General features: G+C 40.1%; 1 protein-coding gene across 4 annotated transcripts in view; it reads left to right on the forward strand.

The window, feature by feature from the left end:
• sh3pxd2aa (SH3 and PX domains 2Aa) overlaps positions 1–18,531 on the forward strand; it is an 83,517-nt gene that overhangs the window by 39,387 nt on the left and 25,599 nt on the right. Inside the window, exons 1-4 of one of the 4 annotated variants that reach the window (XM_026360804.1) lie at positions 483–570; positions 4,771–4,796; positions 13,087–13,131; positions 15,956–16,084. In XM_026360804.1, coding sequence (XP_026216589.1) covers positions 512–570; positions 4,771–4,796; positions 13,087–13,131; positions 15,956–16,084 — 259 coding nt within the window. In that variant the 5' untranslated portion in view covers positions 483–511. Of the gene's footprint in view, positions 1–482; positions 571–4,770; positions 4,797–13,086; positions 13,132–15,955; positions 16,085–18,531 lie in introns of those variants that run through there. The other 3 variants (XM_026360802.1, XM_026360805.1, XM_026360803.1) reach the window with 3 other exon arrangements.

Raw genomic sequence — 18,531 nt, forward strand, 5'->3', positions numbered from 1 at the left:
CCGCAGTGGTCTTTATCCTTGTTATGGTCACAGTGACTAAAATACAGAGGATGACTGAGGGTAATCTGGGGCTCCTGAGGGAGGTCTGTGAATGGGAAGGTTAGTACTTGAGTCTGGACTTGGTCAGAGATGAACTGGGGTGTGGGGTGCAGAGAGGCTAAGGTGCAAATCTCTTGAAGTGTAATAATACAGCTGCATTTCTGATGAAGTCCAAATATCCAATGCTACTCAGAGTGATTAGGAATAATGTGCAGTTTATACCAGTCGAGAAACATGTGATGTTAGACAAAACGCGTCATTTACTCATTTTCATGCATCTGATTGCATGAATTTGAGGACCTGGCTGAGTCGAACCAGATTCTTAACTATACTCATTCATTATCAAATGGTTTAAAATACCACCCTGCTGACCTGCCTCACCCTGACACCACATGGCCTGCCTCAGGATACTCACATCTGCTTCAGCTTGACAATCACCATCAAGAGCTCAGACCACTGGAACTGAGAAGACATGCATGGAAGGGCTCCTGCTTCAAGAAGCTGCAGCCAGTGGATACACTGTGACGAAACGTCAGTATCTGATGAAAAGTGTGACAAAATGTATGTGTGTGTTGCGATGTCTGCAACCGGCCCATCTGCTGATGTTTTTGTCGAGGATATGCATACCTTTCTTTACTCTGCCTGACAGATTTATACACATACTAACAAATAGATGCCATTTAGTCACTTAGTTCATGCGTCACACTAAGTGTCTGAAATTTTGCTGCTGTCAAAATAACATTTGTTTTTAATAGGATGTTTGTGCATGAATAGTCATCATCGGCCCATGAAAAAATCTGCCAACACAAATTATTATTATTTTTTACTGAATTTCTGAAACAGAGGCAAACAGATTTTGTGTATCACAGGTGTATTGTCCTAGTGGCATCACTCCAGACACTGTGGTTCATTCTAGCTTACTTACTTGGATAGTACATCAAGCATTTCTTTCTTTACTGCCTCCAAATCTCTGCAAGTGCTTCACATTGTAAGTCTACTTAAGTACTTAAACTCCAATGTCACCACAACAGTAGCATTTCTTTACTTCCTGCAAAACGTACCCATATAAAACACCCTTCTTCACCAGTACAGTATGTGTTCTACTTGCCGCCTTTAGCCTCTCGCTTCCTCGTCTTTATACCTATAGGAGATTTAGGAAAAGAGTTGGCAGCCAGAGCTGGTTGCTCAGCCCTCGAGGGAAGAGTTTGATTTCAGTCTCAGGGCTTCGGGTCATTGGATTGAGTCTGGACTCGCTGTTTCAGTTCTCCCTCGTCATTCTCCCACTTTCTCTCTGTGTTTTGCCCCACTTTGCCCCTCCTTTGTGCCTTAATGCTTTGCAGATGCCTTCAAAAATGTACCTCTAAAAAGTAAAGCCAAAAATAACCCACTGCACTCCCACTGGAATTTCTCCCTGCAATGTTGAATGTACAAAAATAAGGTTATTTCTGCCTCAAAAATGGGTTAATGTAGATAATTATTTGCTGCTATTGAAGTTAGCTAGTTAATACTATGATAAAGGCTCTTACAGTTGCCATCTGTGCAGTTTCAGTGGTTTAATGCTTGGGTTTAATGCAGTTGATGTTCTAAAAAACACGTTGAATGCTTAATGCGTAACAACCACCCAACTTTACCTTGACCTACTTTGCATGACAAGGCACATGGCATTAATCCAATGAGCAGTCATCTTATGTGTCAGAAAAAGCAAAGGACCTCAACAGCTGATCATCTGATCATTTATCAAGAACCATTAACCCCAGAGAATCAAACACAGCACATCACTGGTTTAGGCCTTCTCTTAAACGCTAAGTGTTTTGTGTAGACATTTACAGTTGGACCAGATACTGCTTACACCTCTGCCTTTCTCCTGATTGGGACTTGTTTATAGAGCTTCGAGGTCATGTTTGCCTTTCAAACCATGCACAGCATGAATAGCTTAACAGGCACCCTGGGAGTTGACTGCAGCAAAGTACTTTTCATGCTGCTGCTGTTTTCCTCCAAACAAAACTCATTCATTGGCCCCTGTCCTCACCTCCTTGATAAGTAACAACCAGCCATTTCCAGGTCCCTCACTTACACATATTGTATTGTCACTCTGGAGATCATTTACCGTTAGCTTGTTCAATTAACCCAGCAGGCATCCAGAATGCATAGAGAGCTACGTTTGCAGTTTGTGCAGTTTGGCTGAGGCAGTTTTTTATACATTGGGTCATGTGTATTTTAGTTAGCTAAGCATTTTTTTTATTAATTTGTACAATTTCTGTACAGCAGGAAAAACTGTTCTTCTGAGTGTTTATTGGTGTTAGTAAACCAAGCAGACATTCAGATTTATAAAGGGGCAAACAGTGCTAGCTGCTCAGTCTGCGAGTTGTAAAAGCTGTCAGAGGCCTGTTGACCAGATGACCTGAATCCCTGCTGCCCTGTCTTAAATTGGGTTGCACCGGAACAAAAACATTGATTACAGGACTGAACCTGGAGTGATACAGTGGCATCTAATGTTTGGAGATAAAATTCATTACCAGGAGCATAGGGGATTTCTGTTTAAGGTAGACTTCGATGTGTTCAAATTAGGTTGCCCCCTAAAAATAAATAATTTTATATTTAATACATAATTATATTTAAACTTTAGCTCACCTAATGTTTGACAAGTATTTTTACATGCAGAAGGCAGAAGCTTAAGAGAAGAGCAAATGGAAATGTGACCACAGCAGTAAAAATTTCCTGGTGATGTAAAACATTCACTTGAATCCTAACAGAGGATATCAGCATCTTTAATGCCACTGCGGCAAAACTAGAGCAAGAAGGGCAAACATCCTGGCAAATATCCTGCCAACTCTGAGGCTGTCCGCAGCATAGTTTCCACTGAGACACATGCAGGCACTCCGCAGTACAACACATTGCTGGCTGAAATATTATCCATTCCACATATTATACATATTAGAGGTCATGTTTTCAATGTGGCTCAAGATATATGGGATGAGACAAGAGGTCAAGTTCTGCTCTCTCTCTGTCCCACTTTGGTGACAATGAAGCATATTCTGGTTGCTAGCACACATCGATCTTGGTGGAGAAGTCGGTATAAAGGCTTTATTCATCTACTGTGGCTGGTCACAAAGAAGAGACAGATGTGTCAGATGGCAGGGCAGTGGATGAAGGGATAAAAAAAAGAGAGCTAGGACAAGAACAGCAACACCAAAGAGTTGGAGCTGTTGTGTCGTAAATAAGACATGGCTTTTGCACATGTACTGTCTCTGTCCTTACAGATACTGTACACAAGTGCTCAACAGGAGAGGGTGTGGGTATCTACTGTATGCGCACAGCTACCATAGGCATCTGTGTCTCTTTAATAGCTTGAGAGCGGTCACAGTGAGAGCAAGTGGTGGTTTTCATTAACCTCATGCTGTGAGAGGGCACTGCCTTAACCGCCGGCTATGCTGCCCTGAGCAGTTTCCACTCTCCTGGCACTGAAGTGTAATCATCCAGGCCTATTTGCTCTGCATCATACCTGGCAAGATGAGAGGTTGTTCATTATTGTAATGCGCTGGCTCTCAGAGGCCATTGAGGTCAACTGTCCCAATCAAGGATGCACTCTTCACTCGATCGTTGATCCTGAATCTTAGTAGAACAACCACTATCATTTAAATCCACTGTCTTGCTTGCGCACACACATTTACGGATTCAAACACAGATGTGCCTACATACACTTACTTATCTCAAACAAATCCCACTTTTATCCTGAAATTGCATCTGACTGACTGCCATCAGATGCAACTCCTCATCGGTTATTAAGAAAGCACTTCACCTTCTGGTCTCTGTCTAGAAGTTGATATGCCTGTATGGTGGTTATTTTTAAATGAAAGAAAGTATTTTCACATGGGAGAGAAGGTTCTTGTGGGAATAAGCTCTTCACTACAGCATTGTGCCTTAGTTTTATTGCCCTGCCTGTGTCTGACTTTCAGCTGTACTGCAGCAGGATGACGTGGCTAAATTTGAGGTTAGATGTAGGATTTGATTAACCGTTTGGAGAACCGAAAAGGACATAATGATTGTGTGCAAGAGACAAAGAACAGAAGGAGAGAGGAAGAAAAGGAGGGTATAATAGGGGAAGAAGATGGACAGATTGTCAGCTGTATAAATAGCACTTTCTCTCTTCACCTGATCTCCCTTTGTCTGACTTTTTTAGCCCAACTTCCATGCTGCCAGAGTCCAAAAGTCAGAACTGAGAAGGGCAGATGGATACAAGCAAACCTCATGCACAACTCTGTGTCACCCCCCCCCCCCCATCTGTATCTTAGCCTTAACCATAATCCCATTAGAATCCATTAAGCAAGGCATTTCAAACTGATCCTTCTTTCAAATGTGGGGAGAGGTCGCCTTCCTCTCTAACAGGGCGAAGAAGGGAGGGAGGGAGTGAGGAGTATAGGAAGAGGATGGTGGTGCCGCTTTAGAGTCACATGACTAATTTGTGTGTGTTGCAGGGAGTATGGGCAGCTGGCCAAAGTCATCCCTCCCTCTCTCTCCATCCTTGAATCTCTGTCTTGCTCTCTCTCCCTAAAACACATGCATTCGTTATCGGGCTAAAGCTGATTGCATGTGTTTTTGTGAGAATGTAGTTGACAATTTTTGCCATTTAGGAGTTACCGGAACCACACACTGTGACCACATGCTACATTGTTGACCAAGCGGCTCCCGCTTATCACTAACCATGTCCCTCTTGTGTTGCTTCTCCCTCAGAGACTATGGCTCCAAGCGCAAGTCGGGTAAGTAACCTGTTTTCTATCAATATCCTTTCCTGTCTTCTGTCTTTAAACTTGTTGCTCTTAATAAAACCACTCCTTACAATCCAAGTAGGGACATGCTGCATGACGGATGACTCTTAAACCCTCTCTTGTGTCTTGTCTGTTATCCATGTGATGTCAGTGTGTGGTTTGTTGTACTTGTCCCACAGTGGGTTGCAGACTTACTATTGGTTCTGTTTTGGGGTGGATTCAGAAAACTGTCAAGGCTTTTCCTTCTGGTTGTAGATGTGCCTCACATCCCAGGGTGGGGTTTAGATTTGTCTTATAGTTCCTTAAGATGTTAAAACAGATTCATTTAAGGACTGTTGTGGCAGTCAGTAAGTTTATAAGGATTATTTGCCTCTGCATCTATAACTAAAGTTGTAGGTGTAGCTACACGAGTAGTTTCCTTGATAATTTTATAACAAAGAAGAATGGTTTTCCCTTTGCAGGTGGGTGCTTTCAAGGGGCTTTGGGTTTACTGTATCTTTTGTCTAATTTGCTGAAACTTAAGTGGTTAAAGAAGGCTGTAATACTTCAATGTGACACCACACATACAATTAAACAGAATATAGAGTAAAAAACATAAACTCATAGAAAAGCCTGGACCTGTATTGCTGTATCCATCATGCAAATTCAGTGGCCTGGGCCAATAGGACACAACCCAGCTGGCTTGTTTGAATATAACACTATTCATCCATTTCTTACTATGAAGGATTTTAGTGTCATTAGCCATCTTAGGAAATATAAGGCTTTTAGAGGGCATTAGCTACATCATAGCTGCCTAACAAAAACATGGCACATGTGAGTAACTAATACATGCATCTTAGAACCTAATTTGTTTAAAGGTTTTTTGTAGGTAGACTAAGGAAATTATGGGAACTATCAGTTATATTTCCTATGAATTATTGAAGAGAAAATGCAGGAAATAGCTTGTGGTTGGTGGGGAATGTGATCCTATTACTACATATGTTCTATGTAGCAATAGAACATATGTAGCAATAGGATCTAAGTATTCTAAAAGAATACTTAGTCTTGATTTTTAAGAAAAAGGAAATATGGGAAATGAGTAGGAGTACTGCAGTGCAAAACCATAGTTAATATGTTCTGGCCCCTCTGTTGGTACCATATTAAAAAGGTTTTTAGTAAGGTCAAGGTGATTTTGTTGACTCTTGATATTGATGGTGAGGTTATTTTTAGACTAAATGCCTAGTCACTGTATGGCTCTCCTGCAACAAATTGGTTTGCTGAAGCCCCACAGAGAAAGCTCACCAAAAATTCAATTACATCCACATTCTTCAAAGTGATTTGATTTCTTGGAAGCTGATTGCTTCCACAGATAAGCCATCTTGTCTGTGTGTGTGTGTGTGTGTGCGTGCGCGCTCATGTGTGTGTTTTCACCTCCTTTCTGTCATTCAGGGATCTTAAAGATCCTAAATCTTTAAGATCCACAGCTGGATGCCACTCCACTGACCCAGTGATCTGTTCTACAACCTAAAGAAACATGAAGTAGGTCAGAAGCAAGAATCAAGTGGGTGAAACCAGAGAGCTTTTAAATGTTCTTGCATCTTGGGCAGTTTTATATCATGTGCAATATTTCTATGAATGGAAACTGTGGAACCACTATAAAAGATCTCATTTGGCCAGTGAGGTGCCCTCTGCACATTTGATTTCGTATTCATCATATATACATTTAGAGGCAGTGAAACCTGTAAAGCATGTTAGAATTAGGTTAAAGAAAAGTAGTGTATTAGTGTATTTATTGTGTTTTCTTGGTGCTGTTCCTCAGTCACATACAGTATGCTACTGATAGCTTAAAGCATTTTGTCTAATTCTATGACAAAATTTTAATTTTAAATTGTTCACAGAAAAGGTAATATAATAATGACAGGTAAGCATTTCCTTCGTCGTATCTTGAAATCATTTGTAAATTTCATGTTAAAAAACATGTTTTACCACCAGTTGAATATTGTTTTTAACATGTGCCTAAAAAACAATGTGACCTTAAATTGTGATTTGATTGGGAATTGCATGATGGAACAACAGCCAGGAATCAGGGATTATTTGCTGTTTGGACTAATTGATGATATCAGGAAACCCTCACTACAGGTGGAGGTAGGGCTAGACTATATGGCACTTTTCAGTGTTCTGGATATTGTATTTTGTCTGTATCACTAAACATGAAACATGATGCAAATATAGCTGTCATTGCCTAAACTATGTGCTGTTCCCCAGTAACTAGGGCCAAATGTGCAATTATTACAAATTAACATTATAAACATAGTAAAACCGCCTGAATGCCTCCAAAACACAGATGACTTAAACTTTGTCCCTGAAGGTCTCCAACACTATATTGATACGTTGTTACTCTCTTAATGTAAATCCCATGCTTAAAAGCAAGTGATAGGTCAGCCTACGACAAGAAGAAGAAAATAGTTTCCGTGATATTGAGTATGATTTGTGACTGTCTGCAAGCTGCTACAAACATGCAGGAGACTCCCTAAAGTTTCAACTCAATGTGGAAAATCTCACACATGATTTGGGGGACAGCTTACATTACTAATGTAACTCCAGAGAACGACTGCTGTTTGTGAGTGAGTGAATGCAGTGGAAGCATTATTTTCATTTAGCAATTTAGGCAATTTTATTTTTTAAAATAACAAATTAGTTGGATTAATTTGATATATCTCCCAGCCCTAGGTGGATATACTGCATAAAAATGCTAGATATCCTGGTTCCACCACACCAGGCATTTCAAACTACTTTATAGTGTTTTGACAGTCAGCCAACTATCTCTCATGTAGGATAACTGATTCTATAGTGGAACCAACTCTTTACTGGTCTAAATCCAAGAACTGCCCGCAGTCAGGTGCTGGACTCGGGTCCAAGCACTGGCCAATAAGACCAACTATAACTTTGCTGCAAACACAAAAATTGGTGTATCATTTAACATTTATTTTAGATTCATTTAACTGCAATGTGCGGCGCTGGTCAACACTGTCGCCTTATAGTAAGAAGCACCTAGGTTCAAATCCACTGGTTGCCCAGGTGCCTTTCTGCGTGCAGTTTGCATGTTCTTCCTGTGTCTGCATAGGTTCTCTCTAGGCACTCTAGCTCCCTCACAGTTAACCCATGCCAGGTTAATTGGTGACAAGCAGTAAGCATACTAGAACGATAGATTAACTGGAATGTAATTGATGCTAGTTAGCTGGCTATATATGGTAGAAATATATTGTTGCAACCAATAAATCAAAAGGCTTGGTGAATTGTACTGGAACTGCACTAATATTATACTGTATTATCATTTGGCAAATGCTCTTATTTAATAATATTTAATTATCACCTCATTATCACATCCTAATCATTACATTGAACTGAAGACACAAGGCTGTCGCCTGCTCATCTGTCTATAGGATGATAGGATTCAGGAAAAAAATAATTAATTTACCACTGATGCTAAGATAAAGACAGTTGTCTTTATGGCATATACCTTTTTGTCACTAGAATTTGATATAAACTTGGAATCTGGACAGCATAATTTCCTTTTTTACTGCAAAAAAACAAAGAAAAACATTCAAATGTTAGTAATTAACAATAATTCTGTGAGTAACTTGTTGGTTAAGTTAAACTGTCTCACTCTGTAACATTACACTTGTACTGGAACTGCAAAAGGACCGAGTGTTTATGTTGCTCCAGAAAATCCAGCAGAGTGAATCCCAGAGAATCCTGTTGTGCCAGTTTCAGAAGTCAAATCTACTGTTTTCATATGTAAGATAACTTAAAGCTTATAAATATAGTGTTTTGAAGTATTATATTTTTAAGCGTTTTTTATTAATAATCATTAAATAAACCTAACAAAACTCTTAAAAGTAACTAATCAATTAATCATTAAAATTGTTGTTTTTCCCAAAATGTTGAACTGTTTCTTTAAGCTGTGTTCAGCAATGATGGCTGTTGCTGTTTTCAAATTCTTCTCTGCTCTACTTTTATGATTTCCAAACAAACTGGCGTTGTAGCAGCTGGAAATGTGAAATGCTTAGCTTCCACTGGATCCGAGCACTGTTCTCGAGAAACACAGGATGTTTTCAACAGCACAAGTAATCTCGTTATTTGCTGACTCACTATTGTGTAATATGAAGTCAGTAACAGAGAGGGGCAAAGTGGGCAAATGCCTAACAGATGGCAGTATTTGTTCTGCACTGTGTCCTTCTAAAGTCATTTGTTGCATGTCATCTCTAATGAATTCCCAATGCCATAAATTACGTTGATACACATCTCTAATAGACTATTGCTTTGTTTGTTTTAAGATGATGTGACAAGTGTGAAGAATTTTTGATAAGACTGCAGTTAACCCGCTGGAATCAGTTCACTTTCAATTTACTGAATTAGAGGAATGAATTTGTATGTGAACTGAAAATGAATTATTTTTTTGTTTTCTTTCACCACAGAAAACATTTTGCCTCAAGTTACAGGACACTGATAGATGTATGACATGTTTTTTAAAAAGTGGGGTCAGGTCCAGGGAGTTTCGGAAGACAGAGCCCTGTATTCCAGTGCAGATGGACTCACTATATGTGAGGTCCAGATTCAAAAGGGAAACGGAGGAGGGTGCTGTTAGAGTTTTTCAGGCCGCTGGGGTTGAGACAAACATTGGCTTGTTTAAGTGGCACAGTGGATAAGATTTTACATTGAAGTTGAAATGGCTAGTCATATTTAGTGGGAGGAGGGAGGTGGTTTTAGCGTGTATGTGTGTTGTTGTTTTTTTCAAGTGGATGAGAGCAGTTTGTGTGTGTACATATCTGTTTGCACACAAATTTCATTTGTCATTATAAATGTTTATGTCACAGTAGGAGATAAATTGCTTTATCTCTGTTTTCTCTTGTCACCTCGCTAAACATTGCATCAATACTAGTTTCCCTGTGGTTTGACATTGTAAGTGTTGGTGACACTCAGCCGCTTCACTTTTTCACTTGCCAGATCAATTCTGGTAAACTGTTATTTGTTATTGGCTGCTGTTACTTTCAGGTGACACTAAGACTATAAGGGCACTCCTTTAATATGGTTATATGTTCCAATAACTCCACCAAGTTGCAGGTTCCACACATTTTCACTGTTCTTAATATGGGTGTTCTTTGTTGTGTATATTTTTTAGCCAGGGTAACAGTGTAGCTTTAGGTATGACGGTGTTGCTGCTCTGCCTGTGTTTTTATTGAATAAAAATGTAATTTGTTATAGATATCCATGTCCCTTTTAGGATTAATTAAAAATCTCAGAAATCAGTGATATAGTTGGTGCTAGAGTTGTAATCATAATCTATCACAAATTAGATTTGTTTTTTATAACACCATAACACCAACAGTTTTGATACAAATTTCATTTCTAACTGAAACCAAGAAACATGAGTAATGTGTAATATTGATAAGTCACCCCAAGCCTAGTTTGGAGTTTTGGTACCGCAGGTTCTTGTTGGCCCTTATTAGCTGACATATTGCATACACCAATGCCAGTGCAAACTCAGTCTGCTTATTACAAGCTTATTACTGACAAGCTAAAACTAATGCTGTCTAATCCAACAGTCCTTTTTGTTGAAATTGATTTAGAGAGATGTTATTACCTTTACGGTCATTTTAGGTGCTGTAGTTTGTGCTGCTGTTAGACTATACTGCATTACATGTATCTGAGAAACTGCCAAGTGAGTGCAACTACAATCAATTATTTCAGTAAACATATCAGCCTTATAAAACCATTTAACCTTGTTATTTAGTATTTGTGTGCCATTCTTTATATTGCCGGACTGGACATGGTAAAAATGAATTGCTGACATTCACATGTGAGAAGGTTTAGTCAATTCACTGTTCATCCTATTAGTTAAAGGCAGATCTCCCAAGCTAGGTAAAGACCATACATTAATAATTAATTATGGTAAACACCCTCACCCGACACTTGAATCCTTATTATCCTCAGGTCACAGCTCTAAGCTTGTTGATGGACAGGAACTGGACCACCATCCACTAAGTCAATAGAAAAACAAGATAGGTGGCTAATGAGCCCAGTCTAAACGTAGAAAGAAGGACTTAGGAGGCCCCAATTATTATCATCCCTACAGGCCTTTAATTGCTGGGTAATGCAGACATGGGGTCAGAATTCTAGGAAAAATACCCACAGCAGCAAAGAGACAGGGAATACACCATTGGGTCTGTTGGTTTGTGGCTACATCACCCAAACCTAAAAGAAATTAAGCATGTGTATGTATGTATGTATTTATGGAACAAGGGTGTGCTAGTGTGGCAATGTTGAGTGCTACACTGAGACCAGCTGGGTGGGTAATAATCACTGTAAAGCATTAGTGAGCTGGGTTTGACCCTGGCTGACCTGGGGCCAGCCCAGACCCTCCCTATGGGGCAAACATCAATCCAGAAAAGCACAAGAGGGGATTTGGCTTTTATTATCTCACGTGAGTCAACAGAGAAGAATGGTTGGCTTCGCAGTAGGGGCAGAGCTCACCAGGATCCAGTACAGCATGCTACTCAGGAACAAAAGTTCAAAAGATAAGTTGATTATTTAGGACACAGCCCTGTTTTCAGATTGGCCAATTGTACTAAGTTAAAGCAATAAACCCAGAATTAGAGATATGGAAACCTGAAGTCACAAGGTCTATAAAACATTATCCACATGTAATCCAAGCACCTTTAAGCCAGAAACAAGCAAAATAAAACAAAACAAAGTTTAAACAAAAAGGATTTCTAGATTGGATAAAGAGAAGACCTAAGCAACATTTCTATCAACCCTTTAAACCAATTTAGAAAATACCTTTCATGTTAAAAATAAGACAGGTATTCCAGGTTATTCCAAAAATTGCTCTTCAGTAATAACTGGACTTGCTTTAAGTTCTTGAAGAGGGTTGACCTTACATACAGAAGGCTTCATCAGTTCTGAAATTGGAAGGTGACATCTTCAAGAGCTTGACATCAAGCAAGCCCAGTTGCCACTGACAATCATGATCCTCTACTTAGTTCAAGCCTCAAACTATGGAACCTCTGTTCTCTTCCTTCTTTCCACTCACCCAACTGGTCGAGGCAGATAGCCTCCCACTCTGTCTGGTTCTGCTGGAGGTTCTTCTGTTAAAGGGAGTTTTTCCTCTCCACTGTGGCCTAGTGCTTGCCCAAGTGGGATTGTTAGATTTTCTATACATACAGTTATATTTTACGAGGTCTTAAACCTTAAACACTGTAAAGTTGAGATGACTTGTTGTGATTTGACGCTATATAAATAAAATTGAATTGAAATGAAAATTGAATTGGTGTCAACAGCTGATCACGGTTCTCATCATGTCTTCAAATGGCACAAATCATGGACCACTAGGATGGATCTTTCTTCCAAACTAAGTTAAATATGCTGCAAAAATATCAGCATGATTCCATTGTCATTATGAGCATGTCAGCATGCTAAATTAGCACTTCAAAACACTGCCCGTGCATAGCCTGACAGAACAGCCACCACGACTAGAGACTCTTAGTCTTAGCACCAAGCCACAACCTTGATTATTCCACATACTGCAGATAGAAAATGTGGTTGCAGTACATGAACGTGCATGCAACATTTTTGGAGTTGATGAGCTAGAGAGTTGCAGGATACTTTTTATACATTTTCATACAAGCATACCTTTGATGAAGAACATTTTTTGTTATAGAGGACATTCCTGGTTATTTTCAGTAGCAGTGCAAGCAGCCTCAATGTGGCCTCCTTACAGGAAAAGACACCACTAAGACTTTAAAACATTCTTTGGTCTGACAGATCCTGCTTCAAATCATGACCTCCTTTAAACATACCTCTGAATTTCAGCCTGCACCCAAAATGTCTTTTCATCGCTTCCTCTGTCCCTGTCTTCTCTGCATGCATAGTGTTTAATTTCCTGGCTGGGTGCAGAGATGTTTTTAAAGAAAGGCAGGTGGGGATTAGATGTGGCTGACAGTCATCTCAGACAATTAAAGAAAGAGCTATGGGAAAAATGGAGAAAGATATGAACTGATGGAGAAAATGGGAGCACAGGAAGGGTGGAGTGAGCATCAGTCTAAAGGAGGAAGCAAATCATATCTATGTATGGGAAAAAACACAGGTCACCACTTTGTGTATCATTCCCACATGAGTTCTGCCTCTTCGCAGTTTGTGTTCATTAGGTGTGATAAAGGTATGCTCTACCATACTGTCGCTTCTGCATGCTGTCAATCGAAATAATCTCTCTGCTTCTCTCCTTTCTTCTCTTCATCTGCAGTGTGGATGTACGGCTTTACAGACAGCCCGAGGAAAGAGGCCTCAGGTAGCTTTGTTTGTCTATGTCAACGTGTTGAATATGCATGCACTACTGTGCTTGTGAGAGCCAGAAACATGCCAGCTGCATCCCTTTAGGGTTTTAAGTTTATTTCTTTTCACACTTGAGCTTTCTCTTGACTTCTGTTTTGCATGCGCTGTCATCAGCCTACACCACCTTTCCACCCATCTGCTTAGATTCAGCCTCTCTGCAGTCTATCCATCCATCTGCAGACCTTGTTGGCCAGCACAACTGACCTTCAGTCTGCATGTGGTGAAGCGCCTTAGACGGAAATGAGGTGTCATGTCTGGTTCTTTCCTTTTTTCTGCAACATGGTTTAAATTACTGCCTATGGCCTCATTCAGCTTCAGGTGAATAGTATGTAGTGAATGATCAGTAGAGAATCTAAATTGTCTCTATACTGTAGCAAAAACAGTGAAGAACATTCTTTTCCTGCATATATAAACATGCATAGACACAAATATAAATCAACATTTCCCCATCTGGTTAACATTTAGCCAGTGTTTTTGAGCCATTTAGCTGTAATTGAGGCATGGGGAAAGACACGCATATATTGTTTCCTTCCATTAGAACTATCAGTGTGTCAGTACTAGTTAACAACGGCAAAGACAAATTCCTCTCTGAACACTTCAGTTGAACAAAACAGTTGATTATATATCTTGTGTATAATGCACGAACAACTTGGAGAGAAGCTCCTGCACCCTTAATTCCAACAAGAAATGTTGTACAATAAAAGTGCTGGAATATGGAATGGAACAGGTTTTTAGGATTTATGGTATGTCTCAACAAGGCGTGGCAGCCATTTAAACAGCATAAAGCATTTAAATAGCTGGATCTGTGCTGCTTTATTACCTCCGGCTGACTTTGATTGCTCCCTGCACCTAGGCTGCTTACATTCTCTGCAGTATCTTACTTGTCTTTATTTTGCCTCCTGGGAGGATGGTAAAGAAACACAAAGATAAATACTCAGCCTCACCTCATGGGGAAATAAGATCTCTAGCATTCCCTGATGTTCAACGCCTTTTTATTTGTGTAACAACATGTAGAGTTGCTTGCTTACATTTTAAATATAACGCTAATAGTCTATCATTGTTTTTTATTTCCCTGGGCTGCTTAAATGTATTATTAGGCATACAACCTGTTTGATTCTCATAAAAAAATTACAAGACCACATTACAAGATGTGCAAATCTGTCTCTGAAAAATGCCGGGGCACCATGTACATTGTTAATTAAAAACAGAATGCATTGATGTGCATATGATTTAAATTTCTTTACTCATTTTGATTATTTTTAAACATTTGACATCATGTCTTTTGTAGTATTTCTAATCAAATACAGGTTTTAAATGATTTGCAAATCATTGCATTCTGTATTATTTTTCTGTATTTATCTATATTCCCTCAAACAGCCAACTTAATCTTAGTCCTGATTGGTTCTAAGTTACGGAGATCTTCTCTTAGATTTCAAAGAACAGTACAGCATATACACATCTTGGCTCCTACAGTGCAATTCATGTTCAAGGTCTGACAAAGACATACAGTAGATGCTGACTGCACAGACTTTTTTTTTATCTCAGATACAGTCACAAGTGGAAAGTCTGTGAGTTTTGCTGACAAAGTTTGATACTTTTATTCTCAGGCAGGTTAATTAGCCAGAGCACGTGTTTTTTTCTCATTAGAAGCCATTGTGTCACTGTGGTTTCCCTTTTCCTCTAATGTATAAAGGATAGTGGTGTTTTTCACGAACTTTTTCATGAACTGTAGCATCTTCTATGTCTCTTTGCCAAATAATCTCTGTGTATGTGATTAGGAAACTAACACAAAGTTTTTCTTTATCACCTGTCTACTGCATGTTACTTGCTTTTTCTACCTTTGCTGATCTAAATATTTGTCTCTTTACAATGTTTTTTTGGCTTACTTGTCTGCCTTCACTTTCTGAGAACACAACAGGATATGAAGCATAATTTACTAAAAAGTCCCTCTGAATCTTCATGGGTCATCTCGCTGTGGCCAAACAAGCAAATAAGTGTGTCTGCAACTCAGATCAGATGCGCACCACGTGAACTCAAGTCAATGAAGTCACTGTTGGCGAAAAGGTTAAACATCAGAGAGAAGGAGAGAGAGAAAACAGAGTGGCCTAACCCCAATTGAAATGCTTTCTTCTTTTGTTTCGCATAAACATGGACCAAACCTCTTTCCTTGTTTCTCTCTCTCTCTCCTCCAGTCCACTCATATGTTTCTATTTAAGGCCAGCAGTGCCGACTACCATGATTGGTGTGTTCACCTCCCCCCCCTCCCGACTCCCTGTCCAACGGCTGGCTCCTAACGGCATTTGAGGGGAGGCCTTTCCTCTCAACCGCACTGTTGATTTTCCACAGGGAAACTTCACCATTCTTCCACTCATTTGCTCCCCAGTCTTCCCCTGCAACTGTTAGCGGCTCCTCTGATTCTCCCCCCCGTCTTTTTCATTGGATCTTAAAGTTTAGTTCAGGTCATGGATCCTCTGTAGGAGTAAGATGCAGTCCCTGCAACCATTTTACTACCTTTCCGTGCGTTTGTTTTGATTCCTTCCGATGCTCTTCATTCCTTCCGTGTGGGCCGAGGGTCGACTCAGCTATATGGCCAGACGTTTGGGACTATGCAGCCAAGTCGTGAGCTTGCATTCTGATTGGACAGGGAGGAACTGCGGCTGTAGGGAGCGTGGGTTGGCCGATGGCAGTGTACCGGGTGCACGGCAGTGTGGTTGGTTGCAGTGGGCGATCGCGGGGTGCCACTGCAGGCAGGTGGCTGACAGCCTGTTTCTTCCCCACAGGCATTGACAGCTCAGAGCCCATGGTGCTGGAGCAATATGTGGCTGTGGCCAACTACGAGAGGCAGGAGAACTCGGAGATCAGCCTTAAGGCCGGAGAGACTGTGGACGTGATTGAAAAGAGCGAAAGCGGTGAGTGGATACTTTTTCTTTGTTTTTCTTGTGCCAAGCATGTCTGGGTTGAGGTCCGCACACAGACATTGAAAACTGAACAAAATGTTGTATTACAAAGTAGCTTGACAAGTGAGACTAGTGTAACTTTGTTAGCAATGTTGAGATCTGCTTGACATTTGATTTGATTCTTCCTGTTTGTATCTGTATCTCTCTGAGCACACATTAGTAGCATAAATGCTCTTTACCAAAGAGACTCACTCAGCACCCCTCTTTCTCACCCACTGTTTGGTTTTACCTTCTCCTTTTTAAGCCCCCATAGCCCGCAAGAATCCCTCACTCCAGCTTCCCTATCACTTCTCTGCTCTCCTTCAGTCTTTCCCCTCCTCTCTCAATCTTATGATCTCCTGGCTGGAGCTTGGCAACACCTGAAGGTGCTGTTTGGCTGGCACTGTCACTGTATGTGTGTATATGTATGTGTGCGTGTGCTTGTATGGCTATCATTGTAAGCATGCATTTTTAACCTTTGGAGCGAGGACAGTTTAACAAAGTGAGGACATTTTAGCCAGTCCTCACAATAAGAAGAATGTTTAAAGAGCAATTTTGGGGTTAAGACTATGTTTTAGGGTTATGTTTAAAATGAGGTTTTGGTTAGTGTTATGTCAATAAGTGTCCTCACAATGACTGCCATAATAAAATGTGTGTGTGTGCTGGCTTTTGAAACTAGAATGTCACTTAAATTTAGTGGTAATTTTTTAGCTTGGTAAAAGTGAGTATGTTTGATTGGTTACTTTGTTGCTAAGTTGCTAAATGTTTATTTGTTACATTTGTGAGGATGAAGTGGTGTGTATCCAGTAAACTACAAAGGCAATATCGTCATATTGTCATAGTTTGTACATCATCAAGCAGCACTTCCCTTTTCACCTTGTCATTCCCCCTTGTGGAAATTCAGTGTTTAGCAATCCAAAGCTGGGTCTCATTTTCCATGCAAACAATGACTGACAGCCAGCAGCTTGCACAACTCAATAGAACTCAGCAGAAAGCTTGGCACAAACACACGCGTCCCTGTCATTCTCTCCACTCTTATCTAAACACTGATTACACTTGTGAATTCATTGGCTTTCAGTTATCTTTGTGTGCACATCTTTGAGGGATTACGTGCGTTAGTGGGTCAATTTTACAAAGAACCAGCTCATCATTTTTTCTTCCCTGCATGATTTACATTTTGTGTACTTCCCATTTGTCCTCTGTCAGCATAAACAGCATAATTGTTAAGTGAGGTTTTGACAGAGCAAAGAAGTTGCATGGGAGGGATTTTTTGATGTGGCTTTCATTTAGACTCTTACTGGAATAATGCAGTTTCTTTCTAAAGTTGTGGATGTCTTAATTTCTGGCTCCCCTTTCAGTTTGTTTGTGAGGTTTTGAAATCTCAAGTGTTCTGTTAACTCTTGACTTAAGGCGAAATACATTTTTCTCTTGAAACCCTTAGTGGCAGAATCTCTGTGGACCTAATTGCATGCATCATTCAATGTTTTGTCTAATGAATAGTCATAAGGGTGTCTTAGCGTGTCAGTAGTTTTCCTTGGTGAGCCCATTTCTGTATATCAGACCTGACAGCATCTGTTCACCAGACCTATTTGAAAGCACCATTTGGAACGTTAACATTTAACATTGACTGAAGCATTTTCAGGAGTATGAGCAACTTCTGAACTCAGAGGAATGCTTGCCCAAGATCTAGATGTGTGTACTGTTGTCATTCACTGAGCCACAGATATGCAACAACGAATAGGAGCTCTTTCAATATCCCACAACCCTTCTTCTGCTTTAAAGGCTTTACTGCAGCCCCCTGGTCTTTACATGCTTATTATCTATGGCATTTTCAATATACACAGAACAGGTGTCAAAATGTGCTTATATACTTTAACATCTAGGTCACTACAATATGTGTCAATAGACACATAGCACTAACCATAATATATTTGTTCTTTCCAAGAAATGCTATAATTCATAGTTTATCTGCTTTCTTCCTCAAATGTTTTTTTCCACTTCACATATTGAGCACAGACGTCTCATGCAATAATAAGCTGTTATTTATTCCAACACAGAAATTTAAACCAGTTTTTTTAAGTGTCTGCAGGCTTGACCTGATATAATTATGGGTTCAACTCTGGAGTCGGATGTTGTTTTTGTGCCTCTGTGAGAAGTTATTGTCCCTGAAAATCTAGACCCAGATGTTTCATTTAACTCTGTCAACGAAGCCTATGGTCTTATAGAAATCAAAGTCTGTGAATGAGTTTTCATGGATGGCTATTCCCCTGTGTGTTTGGATGTTGCACAGGTACCTCACAGGAATTGCAATATAGCAGAGTAAGATTTATGAAGCATCAAGGGATTGGGATTGGATGGGCCGGAATCGTCCCTGAGAGAGGAGTAGAGGCCTTGTGGCCACTGTCCTGGTTTTATCCCCA

Source organism: Anabas testudineus, chromosome 1 (assembly GCF_900324465.2).
Source record: "Anabas testudineus chromosome 1, fAnaTes1.2, whole genome shotgun sequence".
Lineage (NCBI taxonomy): Eukaryota > Metazoa > Chordata > Actinopteri > Anabantiformes > Anabantidae > Anabas > Anabas testudineus.